The 12,510-nt window shown below is 50.6% G+C and overlaps 1 protein-coding gene across 1 annotated transcript in view; it reads left to right on the plus strand.

Moving 5' to 3' along the window:
- The window catches only part of LOC124722446 (micronuclear linker histone polyprotein-like), an 82,594-nt gene that overhangs the window by 38,217 nt on the left and 31,867 nt on the right, over positions 1-12,510 (plus strand). The window contains exon 2 of the mRNA XM_047247607.1: positions 7,765-9,346. Coding sequence (XP_047103563.1) covers positions 7,765-9,346 — 1,582 coding nt within the window. The remainder of the gene's footprint in view (positions 1-7,764; positions 9,347-12,510) is intronic.

The following is a 12,510-nucleotide window of genomic DNA, read 5'->3' on the forward strand; positions in this document are numbered from 1 at the left end:
CCAGTCTTAAATCAATCTACTTTTTCTGCCCGATCAGTAACAGCACAAGGTCGAAGTCGTTACACAAGTCTGTGATTCCGTAATTGACCTACGTCAATATTTTGAAAAACCTGTAATAGACACGTTGCTTATGTATTAGAATATTGTGTAAAATCGAATAGCATTTTGCTTGTAATGACCACTGAATGTCTGTCCTGTCCAGCTACTGCAGTTCGTGCAGAGATTTCTCCAAGGCAGGAGAAAATGAAAACCGCAACTGACTAAAGAAGAATTCTAATAGCTTTTAATACAAGAAAATTTTCTTATCTTGTTTTAAACAAGAGACTGAAGGGCAAGAACTTTAATACCTTTCCTTTTACGAAGCAAAATTTGCTTATTTTATATTCTTGCCTTTTATCAGTAAAAAATTCTTAGAAAGCTATTTTCCATTTGAAATACTCGCACAAAACATCTAATTAATCGATATATCCGTTTTTAAAAATGCTATATTTATGTAACACTGTCACGAAGATTATCATGGGGTGAACAATGTAAGGGAAGCCATGAGGGCAGGGGATGAGGCCATGAGATCGATAGCAGGAAAGATGCTGTTAACGACATTGAAGTGGGAAGGTAGCCGTCATTGAGGAGACAAATACTGTAATAAGTTGGCCAATTGGAAGACATCTAAGCGGCACTCCGCCCACAGCGGGTGGTGCACATTGAAGTCACGAAGGAGGTACGAAAGCATGAGTTGCTGTAGAGAGATAGACATGTCAACGAAGTTAACTACTGGGAGCGAAGTAGACATTGCAATTTATGATTTCTGGGGTCGTTCCCACTCTTAACGCTCTTGCTTCCAGGTTGGCATGAAGTAGGGTTCCAGTCACTTGTGACAACGGTATCAACTACAGTGCAGACCCTCCAGGCACTACCCCGAAGCTGGCACGGTTCTGACCAAATGCCCGATGACCACAAAACGTTGGAGTCATAAAATGCATTTCCTGAAGAGCAAGACAGAACGCAGAATAAGATTGAACATGTTCTTATATTCCTAGTAGGTGATCATATCCGTTGCAATTTCACTGGATTATCGTGTGGGTAGAGTCCAGGTTAGACATAAGCTGAGGACGTCGTCGTGTCACCAGGCCAGTGGTCGACACCGACAAGGATATCGTGACAGCCATAAAAACTGTGATTCGAGATGAGGAGGGGGTGCAAGGACACACTACACGAAGAGGACGGCCAGACACCAGACTGGAGTGGCACTGTATCGTGAGAACGTGTGGCCGAACTTTATTCTACGCATGCTAGTTGGAATTTATGGTTTGACGTCGCGTCTGCATACCATTACCTCCACCGTCTCGGGAAGGGTATCTTCCTCAAATGCCAGGTTCAAAGTAACAATGTCTACACGATGATTCTTAGGTGATATCTGGACACACTGGACCAAATGAACGCCATGTCTTTCCAGATTAACCCTAAGTTCATCATCGTACTTGTGAAGATGCCTATGGGAAAGTACATCCTGTGTCGTACTGAGATACTTGTGAGGAGTGGTTCACTGCGGTGTCTCATAAACAGCCGCAGGCATAGAGTGACTAAGACTGGCAAATTTTTCTTTGTAAGGAGGGAGCCGGAGCACGTTTTGCTTAAGATCTCAACTTCATCGAAATTTTCCTCAACGTTTCTCAGGAAGAAAAGCGGTTTGGTGGCAGAAAAAGTTTCCCTCTCAGTCCTGGTACAGACAAGGAACTGGAAAAAGTTTCGCCCAAGCTGTCGTGCCTGGATGTCCTCCCATGAGGTAGCCAAGAAGGAAAAGGTCAGGATGGCAGAAACAAGAACTGAGATGGAACTATTCCTTGGAAGAGACTTTGCTATGGAAAGAATGGCCATAGTTTCATTTCATGTTCCCGATGTCCTTTCTTTTTTGTGGTTTTAGGGCGCACAACTTCAATGGTCATTAGCGCCCTGACTACGTTAAGAATGCACCGCGAGGCACAAGTTTAAAACAACTAAACGGGAAAACACGATAAAAGACAGACTGATATGCATAGGATTAAAAAACAGCATCATCAAATTTCCTTAGAGAGGTTTGTCAAATCGATAAAACGAAGAACACGAGCAGCCGCTCGTGGGTCATCCGCCAAAATGGCTTCCAAAGTACATGGTAGGTTAAGATCTAGACGCAGTGTGTTAAAATCAGGACAGGACAGTAAATTGTGGCGGACCGTCAGCAATTGCCCACATGGGCAGAACGGCGCCGGCGCAGCCTTCAGCAAATGGCGATGGCTGAACCGGCTGTGTCCAATGCGCAACCGGGCCAAAACGACCTCCTCCCGCCGAGAAGGGCGGGAGGAGGACGTCCAAGCCGCGGGAAGAGGCTTCAAGGCCCGAAGCTTGTTGTCTGTAAGTGCAGCCCAATCGGCATGCCACAACGATAAAATGCGCCGACAAATGACCCTGCTACAATCTGATGAAAGGACACAACAAGAAGCTGTCAGAGGCTGGAGGACCGCAGCCTTGGCCGCGGCATCTGCAGCTTCGTTCCCAGGGATACCGACATGGCCAGGGACCCACATAAAGCTAACCGGAGAACCGACGTCCACCAGCTGCTGAAGAGAGCGTTGAATCCGGTGCACGAAAGGGTGAACCGGATACGGATCACTGAGGCTCTGGATGGTGCTCAGGGAATCGGAGCAGATGACATAAGCAGAATGTCGGTTGTGGCAGATGTAAAGAACAGCCTGGTAGAGGGCAAAGAGCTCAGCTGTGAAGACCGAACAATGGCCATGGAGCCGGTATTTGAAACTTTGTGCCCCGACAATAAAAGAACACCCGACCCCGTCATTGGTCTTTGAGCCATCTGTATAAATGAAGGTCATATTGATGAACTTTGAACGATGTTCAACAAAACGGGAGTGGTAGACCGAACCTGGGTAACCTCTTTTGGGAGCGAGCTGAGGTCAAGGTGAACACGAACCTGAGCCTGGAGCCAAGGTGGCATGTGGCTCTCGCCCACTCGAAAGGTTGCAGGGAGTGAAAAATTAAGGTGTTGAAGGAGGCGACGAAAGCGAACTCCAGGGGGTAGCAGGGCAGAGACATACAACCCGTATTGACGGTCGAGAGAGTCGTCAAGAAAGGAACGATAAGACGGGTGGTCAGGCATTGACAGTAGCCGACAGGCATACCGACAAAGCAGTATATCGCGCCGGTAGGTGAGTGGCAATTCGCCAGCGTCAGCATGAAGACTCTACAGGACTAGTATAAAACGCTCCGATCGCAAGTCGTAAACCCTGATGATGTATGGAGTTGAGGCGGCGTAAGATGGATGGCCGTGCAGAGGAGTATACGAAGCTCCCATAATCCAGCTTGGAGCGGATGATCGACCGATATAGACGAAGCAGGACAGTTCGATCCGCTCCCCACGACATACCACTGAGAACACGGAGGACATTTAATGAACGGGTACAACGGGCAGCCAAATATGATACATGTGGAGACCAGCTAAGTTTCCTGTCAAATGTAAGACCTAAAAATTTTGTTGTCTCCACGACTGGGAGAGCAACGGGACCGAGTCGTAAGGACGGTGGGAGAAACTCTGTAGCGCCTGAAGTTAATACATACAGTCTTCTCGGCAGAAAAACGGAAGCCATTGGCGACACTCCAGGAGTAAAGACGGTCAAGAGAACACTGATGACAGCGCTCCAGGACACGTGGACACTGCGCGCTGCAATAGATGGTATGATCGTCCACGAAAAGGAAGCGTGATACATCAGCTGGGAGGCAATCCATTATTGGATTGATCGCGATGGCGAAGAGAGCGACGCTCAAAACTGAGCCCTGTGGCACCCCATTCTCCTGGCGAAAGGTGTGACAAGACAGAACCCACACGTACCCTGAACTGTCGATCCATTAAAAAAGAACGAATAAAAAGAGGGAGGGGACCGCGAAGGCCCCATGTATGCATGGTGCGGAGAATTCCCGCCCTCCAACAGGTGTCGTAAGCCTTCTCCAAATCAAAGAACACAGCCGCGGTCGGGCGCTTCCGCAAGAAGTTATTCATAATGAAGGTCGACAAGGTAACCAGATGGTCAACAGCAGAGCGGCGCCTACGAAATCCACATTGTACATTGGTAAGTAGGCGTCGAGACTCGAGCAGCCAAACCAATCGAGAGTTAACCATTCGCTCCATCACTTTACAGACACAGCTGGTAAGCGAGATGGGTCGATCACTGGAAGGCATGTGCTTGTCCTTCCCCGGCTTAGGAATCTGTACAACAATAGACTCGCGCCAGCATGCGGGAACATGTCCCTCAATCCAGATGCGATTGTAAGTACGAAGAAGAAAACCTTTACCCGCAGGAGAAAGGTTCTTCAGCATCTGAATATGAATAGAATCAGGCCCTGGAGCGGAGGACCGTGATCGACCAAGTGCGTTTTCGAGTTCCCGCATGGTGAATGGGGCATTATAACTTTCACGATTCGAGGAGCGGAAGTTAGGTGGCCTAGCCTCCTCCGCCTGTTTGCGGGGGAGGAAGGCAGGGTGGTAATGAGCGGAGCTCGAAACATCGGCGAAAAAGCGGCCTAAGGCATTGGAGACATCCTCAGGGGCCACAAGGACGTCATTCGCGACCGTCAAGCCAGAAACTGGTGAGTGGACCTTAGTGCCAGATAGCCAGCGCAGGCTACCCCAGACAACAGAAGGAGTAAAACTGTTGAAGGTGCTTGTGAAAGTAGCCCAGCTTGCTTTCTTTCTTTAATAATACGACGACACTGAGCACGTAATCGTTTATAATTGATACAATTCGCCACTGTAGGGTGGCGTTTAATGGTGCGTAAAGCACGTCGACGAGCACGTAAAGCGTCTCTACATGCTGCGGTCCACCAGGGGACCGGTACGCGACGTTGAGAAGAAGTAGTGTGAGGGATGGAATATTCAGCAGCAGCGAGAATGACTTCCGTGAGGTGTGCGACCTGACGATTGCAGCTTGTGAAGGTTTGATCCTGAAAGGTCGCCCTGGAAGAGAAGAGCCCCCAGTCTGCCTTGGAGATGGTCCAACTAGAGGAGCACGGAGAGGGGGTATGCTGCAGGAGATGGATAACACACGGGAAGTGGTCGCTCGAATATGTATCAGAAAGTGCATACCACTCAAACCGGCGTGCAAGTTGGAGAGTACATACAGAGAGGTCTAAATGGGAATATGTGTGAGATGTGTCCGAAAGAAAAGTAGGGGCGCCAGTATTGAGGTAGACAAGATTGAGCTGGTTGAAAAGGTCTGCTAATAAGGAGCCCCTCGGGCAGGATGCTGAAGAGCCCCAAAGGGGATGGTGGGCATTGAAGTCTCCAGTTAACATAAATGGTGCAGGTAGCTCAGAAATAAGTTGCATCATGTCTGCCCTAGTAACGGCAGATGATGGAGTGTAAACGGTACAAAAGGAAAACGTATAAGTGGGGAGAGTAATGCGGATGGCAACTGCCTGCAGGCCGGTGTGCAACGTGATGGGATCTTAGTAAATATCATCCCGGACCAGCAACATAACCCCTCCATGGGCCGGGCTACCTACCACAGGGGGTAGGTCAAAACGCATGGAGGTCTAGTGTGCCAAGGCAATTTGATCGCATGGGCGTAGCTTCGTTTCCTGGAGGGCTACGACGAGCGGACGGTGCAAGCGGAGCAGCAACTGCAAGTCCTCTCGGTTGGAGCGAATGCTTCGAATATTCCAGTCAGTAAGTGCCATCGTAAGAAAAGGAAGATGAAAGAAGGGGTCACCTCGAAGGCCGCTGAGGGCCTGGCTTCGAGCGAGCACTGCCGCCGCTATCAATAGGCGGACAGTCATCGTCCATTGGGTCTATAGGTTCATCGGCCACCTCGGGAGGATGGCCGGGAGGGGAAGCTTCCTCCGCCGGTGAACGGCCAGATGTATGGCTACCAGCGGTGCGGCCAGGCGAAACGGATGACGGCCTGGGGCGGCAACCGCTGGGTGGCGCAGGAGAAGGAATGCGCCGTGGCGGAGGAGGAGAACTTTGCTTCCTATGAGCCTTCTTGGAAGGACGGTTGGTGGAAGAACTGGTCGAAGGCTGGGAGGTCGAGGTACGTAGGAAGTCTGCACGGGACGGTTCCTTCTTGAAGGCCCGTGCATCTGACTTCTGGGTCTTCGTCTTGGCAGAAGCTGATGAAGGTGCTTGTGTCTGAGGGGTGACGGCAGGGAGAGGAGACGTCGACCGGGCGATCTTAGCACTGGCCGAACGGACGACCGTGGGCTGAAGGTCAGATCGCATGTCTGGGTTGCCACCTCCCTGGTAGTCCGAGGAGAGGCGAGGACAGTACTGTATTTCCCCGCTGGGAGCAGCGTGGGCTTCCTACTAGCCAATGGCTTGCGAGCAGCCGAGGTGGACACTTTCTCTTTGACCCGAATTTCTTGGATACAGCGTTCTTCTTTATAGACGGGACAGTCGCGGGAGGATGCGGCATGGTCACCCTGACAGTTCACACAACGAGGAGACGGAGGTGGACAGTCACCCTCATGGGCATCCCTGCCACAAGTGACATTTAGCCGCATTGGAACAAGACTGGCGAGTGCGATTGAAACGCTGACACTGGTAGCAGCGCGTAGGTGTCGGGACATAGGGGCGAACAGACATAACCTCGTAGCCCGCCTTGATGTGCGATGGCAGCTTAGCACTATCGAAGGTCAAGAAGAGTGTGCGGGTCGGTACAAGGTCATTGTTGACCTTTTTCATGACCCTATGGACAGCTGTCACGCCCTGCTCAGCGAGGATTGATTGAATCTCCTCGACAGTCAATCCGTCGAGGGAGCTAGTATAGACCACACCACGAGACGAATTCAAAGTTCGGTGAGCCTCCACCCGCACAGGGAACGTGTACAGGAGTGTGGCCCGAAGCAGTTTTTGTGCCTGAAAGGCGCTCTCAGTTTCTAGTAATAAGATACTGTTACGCAACCTGGTACAAGATTTGACAGATCCGGCTATGGCATCTACACCCTTCTGGATAACGAAAGGGTTGACAGAGGAAAAATCCTTTCCATCCTCAGATCGAGAAACGACGAGGAACTGTGGGGCAGGCGGTAGTACTTTTGTCACTGGTGGCTGGTCACGTTTCCGTTTTTGGGCAGAAGTCTAGAGAGAGAGGAAGAGAAATCGATTGCAAAGGAATCCCCCATGATTGCCAGCGTCTCCGATGGCGCGCTCCTTCCTTGTGGGGACCCTCTCAGAGGGCACTTCCGCCTTAGGTGAATGTTTAAACCTCAGGTCACACCTCCCAAGAAACAGACGGAGGGACCAATCGGCATGGTCAGAAGTTATCAGCTCAGGCAATCACCCTTCCCTGGGCCTGGCCTTTACCAGGGGGTACGTGCGTGCCTTACATGTCTACCCAGGGCGGGGAATTACGCGTTACCCCGTCACCGGCTATACGTGCGAACGCGTGGGTTGGACTTCAGGCACGCACGGGGAGGAAGGAGAGAGGGGAAAGAAGGCGGCAAGGGAAAGAAGGCGGCAAGGGAAAGAAGGCGGCAAGGGAAAGAAGGCGGCAAGGGAAAGAAGGCGGCAAGGGAAAGAAGGCGGCAAGGGAAAGAAGGCGGCAAGGGAAAGAAGGCGGCAAGGGAAAGAAGGCGGCAAGGGAAAGAAGGCGGCAAGGGAAAGAAGGCGGCAAGGGAAAGAAGGCGGCAAGGGAAAGAAGGCGGCAAGGGAAAGAAGGCGGCAAGGGAAAGAAGGCGGCAAGGGAAAGAAGGCGGCAAGGGAAAGAAGGCGGCAAGGGAAAGAAGGCGGCAAGGGAAAGAAGGCGGCAAGGGAAAGAAGGCGGCAAGGGAAAGAAGGCGGCAAGGGAAAGAAGGCGGCAAGGGAAAGAAGGCGGCAAGGGAAAGAAGGCGGCAAGGGAAAGAAGGCGGCAAGGGAAAGAAGGCGGCAAGGGAAAGAAGGCGGCAAGGGAAAGAAGGCGGCAAGGGAAAGAAGGCGGCAAGGGAAAGAAGGCGGCAAGGGAAAGAAGGCGGCAAGGGAAAGAAGGCGGCAAGGGAAAGAAGGCGGCAAGGGAAAGAAGGCGGCAAGGGAAAGAAGGCGGCAAGGGAAAGAAGGCGGCAAGGGAAAGAAGGCGGCAAGGGAAAGAAGGCGGCAAGGGAAAGAAGGCGGCAAGGGAAAGAAGGCGGCAAGGGAAAGAAGGCGGCAAGGGAAAGAAGGCGGCAAGGGAAAGAAGGCGGCAAGGGAAAGAAGGCGGCAAGGGAAAGAAGGCGGCAAGGGAAAGAAGGCGGCAAGGGAAAGAAGGCGGCAAGGGAAAGAAGGCGGCAAGGGAAAGAAGGCGGCAAGGGAAAGAAGGCGGCAAGGGAAAGAAGGCGGCAAGGGAAAGAAGGCGGCAAGGGAAAGAAGGCGGCAAGGGAAAGAAGGCGGCAAGGGAAAGAAGGCGGCAAGGGAAAGAAGGCGGCAAGGGAAAGAAGGCGGCAAGGGAAAGAAGGCGGCAAGGGAAAGAAGGCGGCAAGGGAAAGAAGGCGGCAAGGGAAAGAAGGCGGCAAGGGAAAGAAGGCGGCAAGGGAAAGAAGGCGGCAAGGGAAAGAAGGCGGCAAGGGAAAGAAGGCGGCAAGGGAAAGAAGGCGGCAAGGGAAAGAAGGCGGCAAGGGAAAGAAGGCGGCAAGGGAAAGAAGGCGGCAAGGGAAAGAAGGCGGCAAGGGAAAGAAGGCGGCAAGGGAAAGAAGGCGGCAAGGGAAAGAAGGCGGCAAGGGAAAGAAGGCGGCAAGGGAAAGAAGGCGGCAAGGGAAAGAAGGCGGCAAGGGAAAGAAGGCGGCAAGGGAAAGAAGGCGGCAAGGGAAAGAAGGCGGCAAGGGAAAGAAGGCGGCAAGGGAAAGAAGGCGGCAAGGGAAAGAAGGCGGCAAGGGAAAGAAGGCGGCAAGGGAAAGAAGGCGGCAAGGGAAAGAAGGCGGCAAGGGAAAGAAGGCGGCAAGGGAAAGAAGGCGGCAAGGGAAAGAAGGCGGCAAGGGAAAGAAGGCGGCAAGGGAAAGAAGGCGGCAAGGGAAAGAAGGCGGCAAGGGAAAGAAGGCGGCAAGGGAAAGAAGGCGGCAAGGGAAAGAAGGCGGCAAGGGAAAGAAGGCGGCAAGGGAAAGAAGGCGGCAAGGGAAAGAAGGCGGCAAGGGAAAGAAGGCGGCAAGGGAAAGAAGGCGGCAAGGGAAAGAAGGCGGCAAGGGAAAGAAGGCGGCAAGGGAAAGAAGGCGGCAAGGGAAAGAAGGCGGCAAGGGAAAGAAGGCGGCAAGGGAAAGAAGGCGGCAAGGGAAAGAAGGCGGCAAGGGAAAGAAGGCGGCAAGGGAAAGAAGGCGGCAAGGGAAAGAAGGCGGCAAGGGAAAGAAGGCGGCAAGGGAAAGAGTAAGGAAGACAGTGAGGTGGAAAAGATTAAAGAAAGGAACCAACCAAAGGAAGGAAGAAACGAGAAGTGAAAAAGCAAAATGACCGCAAATAGAGGTCGTGGAACCGTCCGTCTCCGGACGCAGGCGCTAACGACCACCTTGAGGGGGTGGGACTCCTTTTAGTCGGCTCTTACGACAGGCAGGAATACCTCGGGCCTATTCTAATCCCCGGACCCGCAGGGGGGGGAACGTCCACCTTGTAACCACCCACTCCAAACAGGGGCTCACCTGGTGAGTGCCACCCAGACACAGCAAAGACCACCTGGCAGGACAGTAATTTCCAGACGTTCCGATGCCCTCAGAAGATGGGCAACCACTCCCAGGCTTTCACAAAGCGTTTACATTGCAAGTACCAGCAGTGTGATCCCTGTGGTGTCAGTGGGCTCAGCCAGATGGGTATATAACAGCCCCACCACACATTGGATGCTGAGATCTTGACCTAGCAAGGAGGCAAAAAGAGGGAGAGGGGGAGATGATTTCAGGTGAGGGGCGTTAGACATGGTCAGCAGTGCGTGCAGTCTAAAGGGAATGTGGGTTATCCAGTGTTTAGGCAGATGAAGTTGAGTTGATTGAGGTGGTCAGCCAAGAGGATTTCGGCATAAAGGGGATTGTGCACATTAAAGTCACTGAGCAGCAAAAACGGTTCAGGGAGTTGTCCAGTAAGCTGGAGGAAGTCTGCCTTGCTGACACCAAATGACAGAGGTATGTAGATGGCACAAAGAGAAAAGGTGAAGCGATCAAGGAAAATGGACTGCAACACCCTAGCGAGGTGTTCAGAAAAATGGTGTGACTATGAACTTAGTCCTGGATGAGTAGTATCACTAATGATATGGAATGCTGTCCTCAGGGGAAGATCAAAGCAGACTGAAAGAAATGCGAGAGAGTAAAGCACTCAAGGACGCAATTTCGTTTCCTGGAGATAGAAAATCAGGGGCTGCGATTCGAAGAGCACTCAAGTATTCCTTTATGGATCAAATGCTGTGAACGTTCCATTACAAGAATATCGTGACAGAAAGGGAAGGAGGGACAAATATAAAGTCACCTTTCCCATTGCTGAGTCCCTGCCTTTGAAAAGTCAATGCTACAGCGCACAGATGCCGGAGGATGCTGTTTATGAGATCTACGGAAGTGTCAGCAGTCTCTGAGTCAACCTGCAGATTCCAGGGCAGGAAAACGATTGGCAGTGCGCACCAGCCAAACTGGTGTCCGCCAGGTGAGGGTATCGCAGTGACCTTGTCTAAGAGGATCTTTGTGTCTGAAGGAAACGACAGATTTCTTTGAGCGTTCATGGTTGGCAGATGAACACTCATGTTTGTTGGCTGGAGGGACATAGAAAGTCTTCATGGGAAAGGTGATTTCGCCACTGGGGGCTGAAGATTTAGTATCTTGTTTCCCAGCTCGAGGAGACGGATGCTACCGTGGCAGTGCGATTGGACAACTGCAGTGCTAAATTTGATGTTAAGTCTGCGTGGCCACTTCCTTCGTGGAACGAAGTGCAGCAAGAACGGTAGTTTAAGTCCCAGAGGGAAAAACGCAGGGCTTATGATTAACCAACAACTTGAAAGTTGTTTGTTTTGCTTTAGAGCACAAAAACTGGCGTCATACGCGCCCAAGTCAAAACTATATAACACAAACACAGGAGTTAAAAACGACCATCCGTCAGTCCCAATTGACATAATAGACAGCTAAAAACACGCACGTGGAAAAATGGCTAAAAAGAACATACAGAAAAGGATGCTCGAAACTAAAAAATTGCCTTCGCCATATTGCTTTGGCTGATAAAAAGTAAAACTTAGTCGCCAGCCCGCGCGTCATTTGCTAAAACGGCCGATAACAGACGGAAAACCAAAACGGGAACGTAAAAGGCTAAAAAATAGATATTCCATCAAGCGGAGCACAGTTAAAACTGGAGTACAATGTGTACAAAGTGGTGAGGTAGCGCCACTTAGCAAATGAAGATGGCTAAAAAGGCAGAGCCCTATACGCAGCCGAGATGAGGTCGACCAAGCCGCTGAGAGAGACTCAGTAAGCCTTAGCTTATTCCCGTGAAGAAACGACCATAGTCGATACCAAAGGGACACCATCTTCTGTCAGACGCCAACACTTCCGTACACTGTGTGTCTGGCGTGAAACTAAGTTTTATAAACAGCATATTAAAATGAATTTTGCCCGTTTTACTAATTACGTAGCTTCGGCTACTCTCCAGTTAGCGACTGTGCTATGCTGACGACTAGAACACGTGACAATAGCCTCATTCACACGATTCTAAATTGCCTAATTCATCAAAATCGGGATATCTCCTGGCATCTCTCGACATAAATTGACTTAAAAACGCGTTTCTATCATAATCCAGAATGATAACATTTTGTGCCAAGTTTCCTTATCATACCGAGAGCTCACCATTAACATGTCCGGTCGTCAGGCCGGTGAGGTTTATAGTGGCTAAGGTGGCGAACTTCAGTCACAAAGGTTCTCTGTCCAAACCGCTCGAGGAAGAAGCCTCCCATTCGCAGATTCCTCGCTGCGCCATCTAAGGACTTTATTCTCTCTACACACCCTCTGTTGAACTCTATCCAGCCTAATTCAAAGATTTGTCTACACGACCAACTCATCTTTGGTTAGCACTGTAGTTGATCTGTTGCAATAAAACCAACCACTCTTTACACTGGCACCCACGGAGAAGGTAAAGATGGAATATGGGAAATCTGACAAAAATAATACAGCAGTACAGTAGACATTTCGTTTCTATGATCAGATGGTCAATTTGTCGGAAAGTTATTATAAATAATTATTAGTTGTGTTACCCCATATTTTCAGTATTACTCCGACACTTTTGGATGGAGTTAGTCCCAAAGGGCTTAAAGTGACGACAGTACCGCTTCAACGAAAAATAAAATCTAGTTAACATAGGCTCTACAATGTAGCCCGTAAGAACTACTAAAACCTTTTTAGAAGAAACGTGTGACATGTGACATTCTCTTAGCTCCTAAGGTATGCATTTGTGAGTCCAGTTTTGCGAGGCTCTTCGGATGATCGTTCTGTAATACCGTATTTACCATTCCTCCTGTCACATCTTGTGCATCAAACATTCAGTTCGATAGGCTACTAAAGAAATAGATATGC

This window comes from Schistocerca piceifrons, chromosome X (genome assembly GCF_021461385.2).
Source record: "Schistocerca piceifrons isolate TAMUIC-IGC-003096 chromosome X, iqSchPice1.1, whole genome shotgun sequence".
NCBI classification, from domain to species: Eukaryota; Metazoa; Arthropoda; class Insecta; order Orthoptera; family Acrididae; genus Schistocerca; species Schistocerca piceifrons.